General features: G+C 32.6%; 1 protein-coding gene across 1 annotated transcript in view; it reads left to right on the forward strand.

Annotated features, from left to right (window-relative positions):
- The first annotated feature begins 13,115 nt into the window (after positions 1-13,115).
- LOC145326305 (uncharacterized) overlaps positions 13,116-20,960 on the forward strand; it is a 74,873-nt gene continuing 67,028 nt past the window's right edge. The window contains exon 1 of the mRNA XM_080169588.1: positions 13,116-13,139. Coding sequence (XP_080025714.1) covers positions 13,134-13,139 — 6 coding nt within the window. The 5' untranslated portion in view covers positions 13,116-13,133. The remainder of the gene's footprint in view (positions 13,140-20,960) is intronic.

Raw genomic sequence — 20,960 nt, forward strand, 5'->3', positions numbered from 1 at the left:
ATTCGCGTCATTCTAAAAGCGTTAATATAAATGGTACTTACTATTGCTATGTCAGGTACGTGGTAAACGACAATATTTTCTTCCATAAGAGTTATATTTTTTTATTTTTTACGTTGGTTCGTTTTTGGGGATAATTAATGAGAAATGTGACTTAAAGACTTTAGGTACAATCGAAAATGATGATTCATGAATATAATTGATATAAAGATACCGTGTTAAAAACAAATATAGCAATTATAATACTCACAAATTACCAAAAAAAACCTTATAAGACAAGACAATATAAGATTCTTCTAATATTTAATTGTTATACAACGATATTATCCATAGAAAACTGCAAATCTGGTGTGATTTCGTTTTTTTAGAAGAAATAATACGTGAAGTTATTTTTAGCACGCAAGGTCATTTAGTTGCAAAATAACAAGGATGACAGCATCTATTAAAGCGAAGCTCTGAAACGGTATGACAGACGAACATTAGCCCTTAAAAAATTTGTTGCAAAAATTCTTTAATATAGAATTCTGTTTAAGGACATACTGACATTCTTAGGACTTGATTATAGAGATGCTTCGCTTATAATATTGTACCTTATTGTAATAGGAATCAGTACTCCAAAAATCAGATCAATCGGATGATTAAACAACATAAAAATTGTTGTTAACAAAGTTAAAAAATCATGTTTGAAATGGACGTACGGTCATTCTGGTAAAGATTATAGAGTTGCTTTGTTTTTTTAATTGTACCTAACTACTACAGGAATCATCATGCAAAGTTTGAAATCGGTAGGACATTTCTAACATGCCTAAATTAACGAATAAACCTATTAGTTACGGACGTACGGACCGACCCTAATTATAGAAAAGCTTCGCTTTTATAAAGCCAGACATAAAAAAAATGTGCCAAAATGACGCGACGTTCCATTACAGAAGAAAACATTAAAAATAGTTTTGGGCAAAAACATTTAAAAGTAAAACCAATTTTTGTTGCCTTCTTGGTAACAAGGATGATTGTATTTGTGTGCGAGGCAAAAATTTAAACGAAAATATATATTAATTAGTAATTACAATGTGTGAAAGTCAGAAATTAGAAGAACGTCCAAACTTTTTAAATAGGGGAAGGCCAAGGGGGCAGGAATAAGGTATATTTAACAAGCGAAATAAATCTAAAATAATCTTTGGGGGTAGATGTAAAGGTCATAAACTAGAGTTGCCCACCAACGACAGCTGAATATAACGTATAGGTTTCGTGATATTTTTCTCGAATTAATTTGATTGTTTGAATAAGCCGGAAAGGTGGTAAAAACATCAAAATCTCTGACTTTTTTCAACCTCCTTAAGTGATTTAACCCGAGTGTTAAGTTAACCCATCTAACATTTTTTTGGGGGGGGGAGGAGGGAGAAATGTTCCATACTTACCTGATATTCAAAACCAAAGAATCATTATTGAGAGTTTTAAGTGTCTTTTTTTCTGGGGGGGGGGGGGGGGTAATACCTAGTATTCACCCATACCTCCTAAATGCAAATTGGGAAGGGATAAAATATAATTGTTAAAGCCATTGCATTGAAGGGGAAGTTTGTTTTTTTGACTTAGGATAAACTAAAACAATTTCATTGATATTTAAAGAAAAAAATATGTAAAAGCAAGTGAATATTATAGACTACGTTTACTGAACAAAAAATATGAAATTCCACTAGAAGCTAGAATTCCTTTTTAAGTTAACCCAACAGTTGCCAACCTGCATAACCTTAAATTTTTTCAATCCCTATGGGGTCTAAAAGAATAAGACAATGGTCGTTAAATTCATGTACATCACTAATTATTATACACAAAATTGCCCCTTCTGTAGATTACAACTTGTGAAACACTCGACTTAATTAATCAACCAATCAAAATTCAATAAAGTCCCGACGTGGCTAAGCCAACGAAAAAGAAAACGTTATATAAAATTTTGGGAACCAGAGTAATAAACAGTTCAATGTCCCCTCCCTCCCTGTTTTTAATACCTCTGGAGTCTCCTAACTAACAGTTTAATATTTTTGTTCCGTATTTGCAGATGCTATTATAGAAATTATTTTCAGGCGAATCTAATATCATAAAAATAATTGGTTAATAATAATTTACCGACAATTCAGATGGGTAATCTGGTTATTAAAAACAAATAAGTGGGTTTTATACTGCATGAAAATTTTTATTACAGTATAAATATAAAAGCTTAGCCACAAAAGTAAAGATTGGCATTAAAAAAGTGATGTTAGAAATTATTAAAATATTAAAAAATGAAATTAACTAATTCTTTAGCAATATAAAAATCAATTTTGATTATATATAGTTTCGTGTATAACTGTTACGTCTAACATTTATGTATATCTTCAGATTGTAAGAATTAAAGCTGTTTTAACTTTTAACCATTTTTGAAAGGGGTATCAAAAATATACTTTGACACCTGTAGAATCATACTGTAGAGTTAAAAATAAAAATAGTAACCCACAATTTTATTAGGATTTTAAATCTTAATACTTTTCTTTTATTGGGTATATTTGGCTAAATGTTTATGTGTTTTCTTTTAATTGGTAAAATTGGTGCAACTTCATGCAGTTTATCACAAAAGCATGATAAAACCAGTATTAAATTGAAAAAAAAATGCTTTTTATATTTTGCATTACAAAACTCACACCCATTGAAAGAATATGAGAAAACACTTAGCTTTGCAGTGTCATACCTTATCTAATAAATTAGGTTTACAACATATCAACACAAACACAATTTACAAAAATACAATGATGACAACATCCATAACCTGCGAAGCACAAACAAACCATGGAACAAACAGACAAAGTGAGTTATAGTGCAGATAATCAGTACGCATAACAAAGAAAAATTACAAAAATAGCGTTTACATCTTTTGAAGCATGGCCGACAAACAGACGGACAAAATAATTTACAGATTAGTTGTGCAGCTGTCTATATTTAAAAGCCATTCCACCAATCCTTATGCTAAAGTAACAGGATGTCTGTTTGTGTGTCTGTGTGTTTGTACTGAAGGATCTCGCTAACCGCTGAACCGATAGAGTTCTCCTTAACAGGGTAGTTTCTCATAGGTCCTGGGAAGGTTTTATTACTATTTTGGGGGAGGGTACCACCACCCTCCCAAGAGAAATAACAATAAATCGAAATTTTCCCTCTCAAATAGAGACTCCTACGTAACATTGAAAAGTATCGTAGCATCTTGATAAAGACTCCTTCGCAACATTGCAAGGTATCGTATTATTTTTTTTTAAACACCAAACAATTAAAATGCCACTAGAGGCCTCTAGTGCGTAGCCGGCCAGTTATTCATAAACTAATAACAAAAAAAATGGGGTTTTTCATTTCAGTTGAAAACAAATTAATGACCGAGTACTGAATGGATTAAATAAAATCGTACACAATAGTAAAGTCCTAAAGGATTTTACGTAGAGTACCCATAATTATTTTTTCTTTTCTTTTTTCAGTAGCGAAGCTATTCTGTAATTTACTTTTTCTGCCCGTCATTAAGTCCGTAACGCTATGCAGGAAATGAGATAATTTCTAAGCTGCTTTTTAAGAAAGGCTGCTTATTTTATTTTTTTGTGATCAGGGATCTAAAGGGATAAGACAATGACCGATGGATTGATATAGATCCCCAAAGATGATACATAAAATCACCTCATCTGTAGTGGTTGAAACGTTATGACACTGAACTTAATGAACCAATAAATCAAACTTCAAAAGTTCCCCAAAGTTGTTTAGTCAACAAGAAAACGTTATCATTAAACTTTGGAGACTAGTGTAATAAACCTCCCAATGTCCCTTCCCTCCCTGTGCATGCATGTTATATGTTTATTTCAAAAAATATTCGCAAAATAAGGAATAATGACATTTGGTTTAATCAAAAGCGACAGAGAAAACACACATTTCTAACCAAAAACTAATTCTGTGTAAAAAAAAACAAATGTTGACAGAGCAAATAAAAGAATAGTTATTTCTCGCATCGTATTACAAAAAGCTTTCCGCGGATATAAAATTTGCAATTTCAAGATTAAAACCAGTTTTTTTAGCCCCGAGATGGCAAAGGCCTGGGCCAAAAAAATGGTTTTAATCTTATAATTGTACATTTTTATATGCGTAGAAAACCGGTTCTAATCCACCGGATATTAATCGGTTTTGAATGATACACGAGAAAATGTTTTAGAAAACATAATTTTAATCTTGTATTTGTATAATAAAGGTAATTCTATTATTTGTATATAGTTTTCAATTTCAAAATTTAAATTTTATGCTCTACAAATGGCTACGCCCCTTAAAGGCCTTAAAGCCCGCACCTATATTCAACTTAAAAAATAAAAAGGGGTAAATTCTTTGTTACGAACTTTTTCTTTAGTTGGTGGTGGTAACTTCCCCAAAAATGGTTAAAAACCTTCTCTATACCTATAAGTAGGTTCACTGTTCAGCAGTCAACCTTCTTAACAGACAAAAAATCTTACAAACAACCAAAATACGTAATGTATAATTTTTTCTTCGTCAGATGAATAGATTATTAAAACACACAGCTATAATATCTTTTTTTCGGACAGAAGGACATACTCTAGATAGAAAACCTTCTCTGAAAAACTTCAAGAAAAAGAAGGTATTTAAGAATTAAAAAATAATTTTATTTTTATTTCAAATATTTAAAAATCGCAAAGATATGTAAAATTCAGGATTTTTTCATTCTTTTGTAATGATCACATTTTTATGAATAGTGTTTATTACGGATGTATTATTCTGATGCGTTTTATTTAATTGATTTCAATATTTTTAAATTAATGAATGTTATTTGTTTAAAATTATGCTTCAAAATTGAAACTGGAATATATGAATTGTATTATGTAAGAATATGGGAAAACTGTTTCTCGTATTCATTTGAATCCGGTGGATAGGAACCGGTTGTTCATGAATACGAAAAAACTATGTCTAGCATCGTATTATATCCAGTTTTCTACGAATATAGAAATGTACAATCATAAGATTAAAACTACCACGGGGCTAAAAAAACTAGTTTTAATCTTATAATTGTACATTCTATATCCGCGGAAAGCCGTTTATAATACGATACGAGAAATAACTATTAAATATGCTAAAAAATTTTTAGAAGCAAAGGTACTCTATAATTCGAAATGTCTGTCTGTCCCTATGTATTAGGGGAAACTTGATTTTCTCAGCTCCTATAAAAGATAGAAAGCTATAACTTCTTGTCAACATTTCCATCAATATGGAGCATAATTAAGTATAAAACATCCGTAGTCGTCTGACTGCTTTTTTAGCCGTTATTATTATTAACAACTAATTTTCTCAGCTCCTGTTTTTTTGCCATTATTCCCTTCGTAATGAAATTATAAACAATCTATGGTATTTTGACTGCTTTTGAGCAGCTTTTGAGCTGCTTTTCTTTTGACAACTTTCAAAGACAAAAATATTTTGGATTCTGGAAAATGGTTTCTTAATTTTCTACAATAATTCAGTTATTGCTAAAAATGCGCAAAAAAAACCTTCAGACAGGTTATGCAAATCTGCACATGTCTCATTTATTAACTGTCAGAAAAATAACAATACATTATCTTGCACTTTCAATTTCCTTTCAACTTTCAGTGGACCATGATATTTGAGGTGTAGTAATGGTAAGAAAAACCCTGCAGGTTGCAGGGATACAGGGGAGGAGAGGGGAGGGGAGGATGCAGGGATACAGGGGAAGAGAGGGGAGGGGAGGATGCAGGGATGAAGGAAGATGTCCATCATAACTATTTTCGGTTCGATTTGCCCCATCTCTTTATGCATCCCCCTTTGAACTGGATTTTTCTGGATTATCTATTTCAAAACTTGATAGCGATAAGGTGTTTATACAAGTGCGCCAATGTTTTTTTTTTATAAAATTGTTAAAAAATGACATCTGTTTGGTTTTCCTTTGCAATTAAGCTTTTTTTTAGGTACAGGGAAGGTTTTTAACTATTTTGAGAGAGCGTATCTCTACCCTCCCAATTTAAAATCACACCCCCAAATTTTTTTCTGAATATTTCTTATTAAAACTCAGTTAAAAAGTAGAAGGGCGATTGACTTATCCCCCTCCCACCTTAAGAACACCTAGAGGCTTCTTTGGGGCGTCCGTTGCCCCTAGTCTTTCTTAAAATAAAAGCTATGTCTTGCATTTTTTTCAATTAGGTGTTTGATCACGAATTTCATATGGTAAAAATATTTTTCTTATTTAATTGTTATCCTAATAAGATAAAAGTTATGCTTGAAAATTGTTTTAATAGCTATTATTATATGTTGCATTTTTAGATAAACGTGAGAATTGCGTTCAGAATTTGCGTCAGAATTTGCGTCATTTGCGTCATTTCAATTTTCAGATTTTTATTACCCGTCATCGATGCAGGGATACAGGGGAAGAGAGGGGAGGGGAGGATGCAGGGATACAGGGGAAGAGAGGGGAGGGGAGGATGCAGGGATACAGGGGAAAAGAGGGGAGGGGAGGATGCAGGAATACAGGGGAAGAGAGGGGAGGGGAGGATGCAGGGATACAGGGGAAGAGAGGGGAGGGGAGGATGCAGGGATACAGGGGAAGAGAGGGGAGGGGAGGATGCAGTAATACAGGGGAAGAGAGGGGAGGGGGGGATGCAGGGATACAGGGGAAGAGAGGGGGGGGGAGGATGCAGGGATACAGGGGAAGAGAGGGGAGGGGAGGATGCAGGGATACAGGGGAAGAGAGGGGAGGGGAGGATGCAGGGATACAGGAGAAGAGAGGGGAGGGGAGGATGCAGGGATACAGGGGAGGAGAGGGGAGGGGAGGATGCAGGGATACAGGGGAAGAGAGGGGAGGGGAGGAGTTTAAAGTCTTTACTTTACACAAAGCAATAGAAGAGATCTAAAGTTTTTAAACCCTTATTTTTTATACTAACAAATGTACTAGCGGCTGCGCCCCTAGCACCTAGGGGCTCATATTCAATGGAATATGAAAGAGCAGAAAAATAGCCCCAAACCCTACCAAGCTTATTCATCAAAACAAAATAGCCCAAAACCATCCTAGAACCTATAGGAAGTTTCACTGTTAAGCGGGACCATATTGGTTCAGTGGTTAGCGAGATCCTTCGCTACAGACAAAAAAGCTTACTACTTTATATAATAGGACTAGCGGCTTCGCCCCTAGCCTCTAGGGGCTTTGCCCCAAGAGGCAATAAAAAAAAAATTAAGGCAAAATTCGTAAAAGGACCAAGGAAATCTTCAGAAAAAATAGAGGGAGGGGGATTTATTTGTTTTTTGGGAGGTTTGGGGTGTCCCACCCATCAAGAAAATAGCCTAAAACCACCACAGGACCAGTAGGTATATTCCCTGAAGAGTAGAATCCGATCAGTTCAGTGGTTACCGAGATCATAAGATCAGACGGACGGACGGACGAATTGACGGACAGACATCATTCTACTTTGTATTATAGATATGCTTTTAAGCATTCTGGATTTAAGCAAAAACAAATCTTATTTTATTTCTTTTGTCTTTCGAATAACATTCCAATTTTTCAATAAAATCTGGCAGTATTGTCCCACGAATAACTTTAAATATTATTTGTCAGATTTTGTTCAGCTTCGCTTACATGGAAGTTATCGTCCTTTTCAATTTAAAACTTTAAACTTCGATTCGTTTTTGTGGATGTTGTCATTCTTGTATACATATATATTATGTCTATATCAGTAAACACATGATGTTATATGCAACCTTTGATAAATGTGCAAATTGCTGAAGCCTTAAAAAATGCAACAAACGTAAATTAAATTTTAATTATTAGGTGTTAAATGTGTTTTTTTTACTTACAAACAGTAGACAATTTTTTGGTTGACAAATTTTCAAAATGTATGAATCAAAGATGTAGATGAGTCGTCCCTGGAATCAACATTTAAAATAAAAATGATGGGTTTCTTATTTCAAAATATTTAAAATCAACCTGTTTATACATTATGATTGACTAGCGGATACGCCCCTAGTGGCCTCTAGGGCAAGTAAAATGTTTTCTTTTCAATCTATGTCAAGATCAGCTGTAAAGCAAAAAATGGTTTTTGCCTCTAGATGGAGTTAGTTATTTTTTCTTTGCAATTTTTATTAGGAGGATGGTGGTACCCTCCCCCAAAATAGTTATAAACCTTCCTAGGACCCATAAGAAGATTCACTGGAAACGAGAAACATACCGGTACGGGGGTTCACGAGATCCTCGGCTACAGTCAAAAAAAGCTTACTATTTTATATAATTGGATTAGCAACTGCGCAATGCGCTTTAATAAAAAGTGAAATAGCTTTAAAACATACCGTGATCTAAGTGAAGCTTCCCCTAAAAGGAGAACTCAATCAGTTCATTAGTTATTGTATTCAGACAAAAAAACCTTACTACTTTATATTATAGGATTAACAAGAGGCTGCGCTCCTAACAACTAGAGGCTTTAATTGAAAGTAAAATAGCTTTAAAACATCTCGAGATATTGAAGCTCCCCTTCAAATAAGGAACTTAATCAGTTCAGTAGTTATTATATTCATAAACTTGAGACAAAAAGCCCCGTACTAATTTAAATCATGGGATATGTTTATCTTTCTCCTTGCCTAAAGCATAATAAAAAATGCAACAGAATTATAAAACAAAGAAGAAAGATGTACTTTATACACAGTATATTTTCTTATAATATTAGTACATGCAGCAATGATTGTCATTGCCATGCAATGCGCAGTTTTATCAGTGATATCGGTAATTAAAGCCAAGATTTAGGCTCGTCCCTGTACTGCAGTTTTGTACGAATATGAATGTGTGTGTGCATAAATTTTTTTCTAGTATGGCTTCGAAACCGATTAATATTCGCTGGAGTAGAACTGGTTCTAAGCCATACTAAAAAATTTTGTCTAGCATCGTATTACAGACAATTTTCTATAATAGTAAATTAAAAAGCATAATATGAATACCAGTTTTGTTAACAAGGGTCTTTAGCCCCTCGGAACTGGCAAAACTGATATCCTTCTTATATTTTTTAGTTTTACTATCCGCGGAAAGCTGTCTATAATACGGTGCGATAATTGCTAATAAAACACAAGAAAATACAAATATATAACGATTTCCAAGTGGTTTCAACTTCTTTTATCTCACCATCTCACATGAAGGGGGGAATCGTTATTTTAGCCCTCCGCAAGTTTCACTTTGTTAGAGAACATGAAAATCTTGTGTAAGATTCAAGTTATACTATATCCATTACTCTATCGATAAATACAGACTGACGCAACAGACGCACAGACAAATTGAATTATAGAGTAGCTGAAGCTATTAAAAAAAGATTAAATAACAAAAAGGACACAAACGAACATTAACTCTTGTAGAATATCAGAACTGATTCAAAAGAATATAAATTTAAAAGTCTATACAAAATTATAAGTAAATTTGTTGCAAAACTGCATAAATACAGAATACTACATCTTACATCTTAGGACTTTATTATAGAGATGATTAGCTTATAACATTGCACTTTGTTGTACTAGGAATCAGATAAATTGTATAGTTAAAAGTTATATAACATAAACAAATTTTGTCAAAAAAATCCAAACGACTTGTTTTGAATGGTCATTCTGATAACGATTAACAATTCTAGCAAGCATTGTATGTCCGTTACGGACGTACGGACCGACCCTATTTATATAGTAGCTGCAGCTATTGAAAAAAGAACAAATAACAATAAGCAATAAAATTGAAGTGCGAGACTGCCAGGGAGACAAGGATATGACAAATGACGTCAATAATTTTCTCTCCCATTCAATTGGATATTTGATTTGAAACTTGACTTAATTACAGCAGTAAATACTAAAGAACGATATTGCTGTAGCTAAATTTAAGTTAAATTGTCCATTCCCTTCTTGAAAATAAATACGGATAAATACGTGACAAGAAAACAAACTAATTTTTTCAGTTTATTGGGAGAAAAGCATCTGTATTAGTGATTACGTATAATTAATCAACATCATGCAGTCTGTTCTAAAGGAGAAATGTAAAATTAATTACATATGTTGACGGATGATTGTCGTCAATTTAGGTTGCTAACATGGACATTATTTATTAGTCAGTTCGTTCATTCATTAAGAGGGGAGGGGATTGGGTAAAGCGGAGAATTTGGATATCGTTATTTTAGCACGCTACAAGTTTGCTTTATTAGAGTACTCGATAATCTGGTGTATGATCAAAGTAATAATAATTTATATAATTCACAATTTATGGAGGTTGCCATGCTTGTTTTATTGTATTTTAAATTATGTGCCAAAATTATAATTTCATTTCATAAAATGAGTTGTCAAAATTGAATTTAAACGTTTAAAGATTTCTTTAAAAGATTATAAGAGTAGAAATTTGTAACGATGCTATTATGTAAAGAAGTATTTTTTGACCGTTAAGATCTCACTAACCACTAAGCCTTTTGAATTCTCCATTTTCAAGAAGCTTTAAACAGGTCACAAGATGGTTTTAGGCTATTTATTTTTAAAGTTTAGACTTAGGATTTTTTAGCCTATCATATTTGCCCCTCCAATCACTAGATGCTAGGTGTGCGGCCGAGATTATGAAATAGATGAATGATAGAAATAAAAACTAGACTTTATTTTAAAAGGGTGGTTTGTGTAACCCTAACTTCTCTATACCAATTGATAAAAAATTTACGTGGATTATAAATTTCTTTGCCTGTACCTTTTGTGAATAAATGCGCACAATTGTAGCAAGTAAATCAATTATCGAGCAAAAAGGAAATGACAATGACATAATAAATATCTTGAAACGGTTCTTTGATTTTATGTACATAATCAATAAGCATTTTGAAAATTTAACAACAAGAACAAGTATGCGCATCATTCTTAACCAGAGGCGTGGACAAGGAGGGTATATCCAAACCCCATCGGCACCTCGGGGCTAAAAAAACTAGTTTTAATCTTATAATTGTGTACATTCTATATCCGCGGAAAGCCGTTTATAATACGATGCGAGAAATAACTATTCTTGAACTTGCATTCCTTAAATGAATATGTAAGACTAAAGAAACTATTTAGGCAATGCTAAATTTTTAAAAAGAATTTAGCCATGCGACAGGTTGAACATACAGATTTCGGATGTTTATTAATTCCATTTGACTGATGTTTATTAATGCCATTTGAAGAGTACAATATTTGCTTAGAAAGATTAAGTCATAATTTGTTTTCACATTGCTTTGGTCCAACTTGAATGATTTGACAAAACTTTTTTTCATTCTTTTTATTGCAAGTTTATATCAATTTACTGTATAAACATTAAAGTTTGGTTTAAAGAGTTCAACCACCTCCAATTTACTTTCCACCATTTACAAGTTATGTTTTTTTTAAGTGAAGCTTTTCTATAATTAGGGTAGGTCCGTCCGTACGCACGTCCGTCCGCCCGTACGATTGGAACGGATAACTTTTTTCGTCAATTTAGGCATGTCAGAATTTTCCTATCGATTTAAAACTTTGTATGATGATTCCTGTAGTAGTTAGGTACAACAATTTTTTATGTGATATAATAAAACGTTTAACCTAATTTTTGGAATACTGATTCTCAGGACAACAAAGTACAATGTTATAAACGAAGCATCTCTATAATCAATTCCCAAAAATGTAAGCATGTCCTTATGTATTATCCTCTATTTAAGAGGTTTTTCAACAAATTTACTTACAATTTTTATCGACTTTTATACATTTATATTCTAATTATTAAGTTCTGACAAAAAAATAAGTTGTGTTATTAAATTATTACTTATACAAAACATTTATTTTATAAAGTCAGGAATAATATAAAGTAGTAATGTTTTTGTCTGTAGCTTAAATTATCGTTAACTACAGAAATCTTCACATAAGTCCTGGAATGGTTTCAGGCTATTTGAGATGGTAAGTGTTTAGGTTTTTTTTCTACGCATACGAATCCCCTAGATGCTAGGGGCGCAGCCACTAGTTGTTAACACATTAACATTAACACAGCGATTAGCGAGATCCATCGCTAAAGACAAAAAGACACATAGATATACATCTAGCCACTATTAGATGAGGATTAAATAGATAATTAAACTACTTGTCTAAAATGATTTCAGGGTTAAAACAGTCTTGTTTTTTTATTCTACTTTAAATATCTGTAGAAATTAAAATTAATCAATTAAGAGATGGGAGGGTCAATGTGGTGTCAAGGACCCCCCCCCCCACTCCACAAAGACTGCATAGACTTGTGAGTATTTTTCCCTTTGGTTGACTTAATTTTTGTTTTGTCTTAAAGGGGAGGGGGTGAAAGGTTAATAAAACTCGTATTGATATTAAAATTTTTCATTTTAATGATTGTCGGAAATTGTCTATAATACGAAACGATACAAGATATTTCAGTATGGCTGAGGGCCGGTTCTAATCCAGCGAATATTACTCGGTTTCGAAGTCACACTAGTAAACCACATTCAGATTACTTTTAAAAAAAATTTAAATCTACAAAAAGAATATTGCTCTGAGGTAATTATATTGTATTTGTTGTAGATTAATTTTATGATGGAAATATAATAAAACATGAACAATATATTCTGGAAAAAAATATGTTCAAAAATATTTGAGCAATTTACAATAAATTAAAAAAATAATTATAATTACTTCAAAAAGCCCAAAATTAGAAAACATTTGCAATAATAATATTCGGAAGCAACGTAAACTTATTTTTTCGCCAACAATGGCAATTTTTCCCTTCGCGCATTTCTTTCCGTGACAACAAACCATCTTTGGAGAATAGAAGATTTTTCTCAAAGCACTGTGACGGCTTACTTGCTTACACGCATAGAACGGAATTTTTCGCATATTTAATGAAACAAGCTGACTTTTATTTTATAAATTTTTACTGGTGTGTTATGAAATAAATAAATCAAAATGGAATTTTATATAGTTTTTTAAAAATATATAATGACGATGAGAGTCAGCTTTAAAATGGTTTTTGAAAAGTAAAAAAAATTGAATCAGGATTGGATGCACCCAAAAAAGAAGATGAAATACAAAATTGGCGAAGTTTTCGCAGATTAGTTTAGTGCGATTCCTTGGCCAAGATGGAGGTGAGACGCAACCTTTAGCTTTATACAATAACAGCAGAAATTTTAAGTCTAATGTTAATATTTATTTGTAGACAGTGAAAATTAATTGTTTCTGATATGATATATAAACAATTTTTAAAAAGTAACTTAAGGTGAACATTTTAAAAAAATGCGTAAAAATGAGTAAATGAATAACAAGGACACTATCCTGTAACATAAAGTTGTAAAGTTTTTGTCTTAGGCTAAATAATTAAAAAATTAATAGTTCTAAAATACTGTAATTTTTTGAAAGCTTTATAAATGACTGGGTTTTTTTTTATTATTTTTCTTTCCATTTCCGTAGTCCATTATGTTCTTTGGGTTTAGAAACAGACAAACATTAACTTTTGTTGAGTGTCAGAACTGAATATACAAGATATGAAAATATAAGGTTTGACAAAATTATACGTAAATTTGTTGCAAAAATTCTTAAATACATAATTCTGTTTAAGTACATACTGACATTTTTAATACTTGATTATAGAGATGCTTCGCTCATAATATTGTACCTTATTATAATAGGAATCAGTAATCAAAAAATCAGATCAATCGGATTATTTTATCACATAAAAAAAAATGTTTTTAAAAAAGTAAAAAAATCAACATGTTTAAAATGGACGTACGGACATTCTGGTAACGATTATAGAGTTGCTACACTTTCTAAATCGTACCTAACTACTACTGGAATCATAAGCAAAGTTTGAAATCGATAGCACAATTCTAACATGCCTGAACTAACGAATAAAATCTAACTATCTCGGACGGTCGGACGTACGGACGGTCCGATCCTAATTATAGAAAAGCTTCGCTTTTAAAAAGCTGTAAGCATATTTTGCCTAATCCAAAAATTATGAGAAATGATGAAATTATGATTTAATTTTTATGATCTTTTTAATGAAGCTTTGGGGGTTTTAGACTTATATATGTACTTACATAATATAAACTTTAAATAAATTATTTCATGTAGGTATGAATTTGATATGCTTTAAGCTATTTTTTTGTATATAATTAGCCCTAGGTTTATTTGGGCACAGCCTCTACAAAACAAATTTTTAAAATAAGAATGAATTTACTAATCGAAGCTGTCTATAGTGCCTTAGCAAAATGGGGATAGATGTCCCTGCTTTATGGCCTACCTAATCAATTGACGACAGGAAATACCCTATATCCCATCTCTTATCTAGGGGGTTTCTTAACCCCTTCTCTTTCTCTTTCACTCTACCATGACGTCAATAGAATAGGTAGACCAAAAGCTGTTACATCTATCTAAATATTCCTCGGCACTAAGCTACGTTCTAATTCTATTTAAAAAGAAACATAAATTTCCAAAATCTTTCACTTAAGGGTAACTTAAAATACAATATATGTTCCTAAATGTTTAAACAATAATTCTAATATTTAAAATTCAGATAAAATTGGTTTAAAATTGAATTTGAGATGGAAAAGAATTGTTGTGAAAATAGAATTGAATATAAAGGTTTACCCAGTGAGGAAGGGAGGAGACATTAGACTTTAAATTAATAGTGTACCAAAGTTTTATAATCATGTACAGGGACGTATTGATGACCCCGCCCCCCCCCCCCCCTCTAAAAAATGAACTTAGAAGGGTAATATTTACTCTATTTCTTTTAGCTCTAAAACATTGGGTAATTTTATTAAACCTTTGACACCGATAGTGTCTAATTCTTTGGACCATTATTAACAATCTAAAGAAGGGACAATTTTGTTTTATCATCATAAGGGATGAATATGAATTTATCAGACATTGTCTTATCCCTGAAGATGGTTGGATTTACCACACATTTGGAAGAAAAAAGATTAATTGTTCTAAACATGGAAATTACCTTAAAATTTGTTTTTATAAAATTTTACTGCAAGGATGACAATATCCATAAATCTCTAACTGTATGAAACTGTTATAGGAAAGGAATCATCATTTCTAAAATAACGAAAAGAGCTAACCGTTCAATTAAAAGCTACCCGTTACGGACGGGCGAACGGACTGACCATAATTATAGAAAAGCTTCGCTTTTAACATGTGGCTTTTGGCGGGGGGTTTATGGCTGTTAATCCCCCCCCCCCCCTCCTATGATAAGAAATTTGGGTAAACTACCTTCCCCTCAGGTTTAATCCCTCAAGCGAAGAGCCCAATTGGTTCAGGGGTTATGAAGCCCTTCAGCTTCAAACAGACAGACAACAGACGGACGGACAGACATAGATCTAATTTGTAATAAAGAAGATAAAAAAGTACAAAAGCCTTTATATATTATATATCACATAATGAGTATAGGCATAAAATTGCTATGAGAACTATAACAATAATAAAAAGTGTTTGAAAAAAAACAGCAAATATATTTTTTTATGAGAAGTATAGAAAAAGAAATAAAAAGTAAGTATCCAAAACGTGGCTATTAATATTATATTTTTTTTGTATGGACATACAAAAATGGGCTGTTTTTTGGCATTGAAGTAATTTTAGCGGTTTTACCAATTGCGAAACAAAAGACAGACACACAATTATAATTTTTTTTCAGGCTCTTAGACAAAAAGTAAAAGATGCATTACATGTAATTTAAATAAAAAATCTTAAGGGATTAGACTATGGCAAATAAATTAATGCACATGCAAATAATTTTAGCGGTTTTACCGATTGCGAAACAAAAGACAGACACACAAATATTTTTTTAGGCTCACAGACAAAAAAGTAAAAGATGCATTACATGTAATTTAAATCAGAAATTTTCAGGGATTAGACAATGGAAAATAAATTTATATACATCCCATGGTAAAAAGTTATTATTTTAGAAGTTTGGACAATGCTAGTTTTAACCAACCAATCAAGATTAATAAAGTGCCCAAAGTTATAAGACAACGCATGAGAGAGCGTGGTTATAAAACTTTGTGTACTACCAAGATAATTTCCACTCCCCTTCCTTGTTTTACATTCAATTATATAAAGTAGATAGGTTTTTTGTCTGTAGCTTAAGATTTCTAGAACTTCTGAACCGCATGATTTCTCGATATTAAAAAAGCACCACAAAGTCCCCGGGATGGTTTTAGCATATTTTGTTTATTAGATTTAAGTCTTGGGATGGTTTTAGGCTATTTTTTGCCCATCCCATCATTTTCCAATACTAAGATAGACCCTAGATGCTAGGGGTGCAACTGCTAGTACAAAATAATATGATATCTTTTTTCTTTTTCTGGAAACTATATAGGGTAACTAACCTCGCACTATGATAGTAAAACACTTGGATATGAATAATATATGATGCCAACAGTGATCAAACGAATGTGTAATGCTATGACCCAATTATGCATATGTACAGGGTGGGGCAAATAAGACCGGACAAATTCTAACTTCTAAAGAAATGAACATAATATCTTCAATTTTAAAGATTTTATTGAATTTTAAAAACTGGCAAGCAAAATAGATATATTACTATTAGATTATTAAATAAAATCGCCGCCTCTACCCGCCTCCTCAACCGCCGGCAGGTCCTGGTCAAAATGTACCTGTCCAAGATGGCGAAGTTCTCCTTGATAGTGGCAATGAGGGAGGTCTTTGTGGTATGGGCACATCTATTGGTGCATGCTTGAAAGTAGCCCCAGGCCCAAAAGTCCATTGAATTAAGATCAGGCTGCTGGGAGGCCACATTTTCTTAGGAACATGAGTAACCGCAGGATAAAAATTCGCCCAACTTTAAAGCTACCCTTATACACAGAGACTCTTATTTGGACCACAGTTGAGCTAGAACGACGTTCTTTACCTTTTTTGAAATGGCATGAAGTTTCAGCTAGGGTTGTCAGCGCAACCCATAGTCTAAAATGAGGTTTAAAGTTCAATATGGGTCCCTGAAGTCAAGAACCGAGAAATTTTCACGAATTTACACGGTTTTTGCCTTTTTTTACATCTAAAAATCTGCCCCGTTTCACTTTACTGGAGTACTACGGCCAAGCCATTTCAGATAGAGAGCTCTAGTCTTTTCTAGTGTCTTACTTATGTATCTAACAGTATCCCCAGCAAGTTGCATAACTCTACCTCACCTACAGATAGACTGAGGTCAGATTTAGTGGGCCCTAGTCGAAAATCCAGATTAAACCACCGGCGCATTTGGAATCTGCCTTGTTGAACATATGCGCGGCCAGCTAGTTGTTCACGTCCATCTTCGTCCAAAGATTTTTTTGTGCTAAAAGGTCATTACCTAAGCTTTTTATAGTATGGTCAAACGTCCTGATTAGTCAAGTAGTTTTGGCGCTATGGCCGTTTAAAGTTTGTCCGGTCTTATTTGCCCCACCCTGTATGTACGTACATATTATATATCAGGGATCTAAAGGGATAAGACAATGGCCGATAAATTAATGTACAGCACCAATGAAAAAATAATCCTACTGTATATTAACATTAGTGGTTGAAACGTTTAAACATTCACCTAACCAACCAATCGAAATTCACCAAAAGTACCCAAAGCCAACGAATAAGAAAATGTTATTAAAAAACGTTGGGGACTATTATAATAAATGTCACCACTCTCAATAGTTATGTATAGTTTTTCACCGACAGGGAGAAGGGGAAATTGTACTGTAACTTACACTAGTACCTAAGTTTTATAAGAAAAAATGTTCTGATTCGTTGGCTTAAAAACTATTGGTACTTGGTAAATTCTGGGTTTAATCTAGCTGTGTTCAAGCTTTTTAACAATAAATTTCAATACAGTTATATATTATTTTGGGGAGGTTCATTAATTTATTTTCTCGTATTCATTCGAATCCGGTGGATAGGAACCGGTTCTCATCCATACGAAAAAACTATGTCTAGCATCATATTATATCCAGCTTTCTACGAATATAAAAATGTACAATCATAAGGTTAAAACCAGTTTTTTTAGCCTGTGCCTTCGGCACTTCGGGGCTAAAAAAACTAGTTTTAATCTTATAATTGTACATTCTATATCCGCGGAAAGCCGTTTATAATACGATGCGAGAAATAACTATTCCATTGTCTTATCCCTTAATCTCCCTGATTCTTAGAGAATGAATTATTAAACAGCAAGATTTTTACAAATATGTCGCATTATGCAAAGCAGATATTTTACTAATGATATAAGTTGTTTCCGTATAGTAATACAAATCTATCGTTATTAAAAGCGAAGCTTTTCTATAATTAGGATCGGTCCGTCCGTACGTCCGTCCGTCCGTAACGGATAGCTTTTTTCGTTAATTAGGGGATGTTAGAATTGTCCTATTGATTTCAAACTTTGCATGGTGATTCCTGTAGTAGTTAGGTACGATTTAGAAAGCTAAGCAACTCTATAATCATTACCATAATGTCCGTACGTTTATTTTAAACATGTTGATTTTTTTCCATTTTTAACAACAAATTTTTATGTGATCTAATAATCCGATTGATCTGATTTTTGGTATATTAATTCCTGGGATAACAAAGTACAATATTATAAGGGAAGCAACTCTATAATCAAGTCCTAAAAATGTAAGTATGTCCATAAACATTATTCTGTAGTTTTTCAAAAATTTTACTTACAATTTTGCTTCGACTCTTATACATTTATATTCTGATTATTCAGTTCTGACACTATACAAGTGTTAATGTCCGTTTGTCCTACCGTTTTAGTGCTTCGCTTTTATGGATGTTGTCATCCTTGTTTTTAATCTTTCTAAGATTGTCCTTTAAACTTTTATATAAAGTAGTAAGGTCTTTTTTTTGTCAGTTAAGATCTAGCTAACCATTAAACCGATTTAGAGCTCCATTTTAGCGAAGCGGGATGGTTTTCGGCTATTTTATTTTAGAATTTTACCAAAGACTTATTCTAAGCAATCGTTTTTCCGTTTTCTTGGTAAAACATAAAACCTATTTTTTTTTCTTGTCACCTGATATTTATAAATGGAAAAAGTTTCATTAATCACCTATTTGCTGCGTCTTTATCTATTTGATATTGTTTTTATTTGCACACCTATTCTATAACAAGGGTATGTCTATACGTCCGACCGATAGATTGCCATATGAAATAGTTTTACTTTTTACACTGCATATAAACTAGCTAATATTGTTGGGTTCTTTCTTTGGCCTATAAAGCACAGACCCGACTTGTTTTTGTATAACTAAAAATAAAATATAATGTGGGTGGGGGGGGGGGGGGAGTAATTTGCTCCCTTATGTCTAATCCATTCGGGGGTCCTAACACTGCGGGGCTACCCTATACCCAACATAACCTAACCTAATATAAGATAAAGCCCAAAACCCTACTTTGAATTACTTTCAAAATAAAGGGAAAGGTTTCTGTGGTCGCTAGGCACTTTGAGGGAAACTGACCATTGCATTGTGTATTGTCTAAAACTAAATAAACTACCGTTGGTTGTTGCTGCGCTACTTCTAAATATATTTGTCTTGTAATCTTTCTGCAGTTTATTTCCATCAATTTTCTTTAACGTACACTATTTCCTCCTTTTGATCACTACCTATTATTTTAACATTATTTGTACTTTTCCTACTAATGTAGAATCAAATAACTAAGGGGCATATTTCAAAGGGCTTACTTAACCTTCCACACTTGACATTTTTTTTTTTAATTTAAATATTTTATCAAATTTATTGTTTGTGATTTTAAAAAAATAATAGACATATTTTTCTGAGTTATCTTAATCAATTTGAAATAAGTTTTTTTTTTGTAAAATCATTAGAGATATTTGATTTTCTTATCAATTACTAGTGTATATGGGCATTCATTGCAGGGAGGTAAGGGACCTTTAGCTGTATATTAAACTTGTTCAACAACTTTGGGGACTTTTAATCAATTTTGATTGGTTGGTTCATGAAGTTAAGTTTTCAAACGTTTCAAACACTTATTGTAATTTACAGAAGAAGTAATTTTGTGTATAAGCTTTGGGAATTTACATCAATTTATCGGCCATTGTCTTAGATCCTTGCCAGCTTATACCAATAACGAAATTAATTCGAAAAAAATCACGAAACCTATATGTGTTTTTCAGCTGTCGTTGGGGGGCAACACATCGTAAAATTGACGACCTCTCCATTTTCCCCCCAAATATTATTTTAGATTTATTTCCCTTGTTGGTTATACCTTATTCCTGGATCCTTGCATTCAACGACACTCTAATAATAATTATATAGTTGCTACGCTTTTAGTTAAAATAATCTCAATTCGATTTTGACGAACGAATCATAAATTTAATACAGCTTTTTTCTTAAATAAGAAATTTAACTTTTTAAACTTTTTTATTGATTTGTTAAAACTTTTTTTTTTATAATAAGGATTTTAGTAAGCTTTGCCTATGGTTGCAGTCTTCCTTGTTAACTTGCATTTATTAAACTTGGGCTTTCAAGCCATTCTACATCCGCTTCTTAAATAAAAAAGGTTTATCATTGAATAAGAAGTTGTATAGAATACACTTGTAAACAAACAAGGATTAATATTCACAAAAGTAAGGACTGACATTATAATACTCTAATCTAATACTACATCTACATAGCGTATTTTTACGGTGGTTTCGTTCAAAATAAGTGTATTTGTTTCTTTTTAGGTCAGGTTAGGTTAGGTTATGTTGGGAATAAGGTAGCTTTACTGGGTTAGGGTTAATGCAGGGGTAAAGGCTTAGCTTGTCATGGGATCCCCACAGGGGTTAGGTATAAAGGTCCCCATCCACATTATTTTCAATCTTCGGTCACTGCATGTGTTGCAGTTTCAATTCATTCCAAAATTGATGTCTATCTCATTTTTAATAAAAAAAATAAAATGTCACTAATTTTAATTTGTTAAGAAATTT

The sequence above is a fragment of the Acartia tonsa genome, chromosome 8, assembly GCF_053477335.1.
Source record: "Acartia tonsa isolate MP-2025a chromosome 8, ASM5347733v1, whole genome shotgun sequence".
NCBI lineage: Eukaryota > Metazoa > Arthropoda > Copepoda > Calanoida > Acartiidae > Acartia > Acartia tonsa.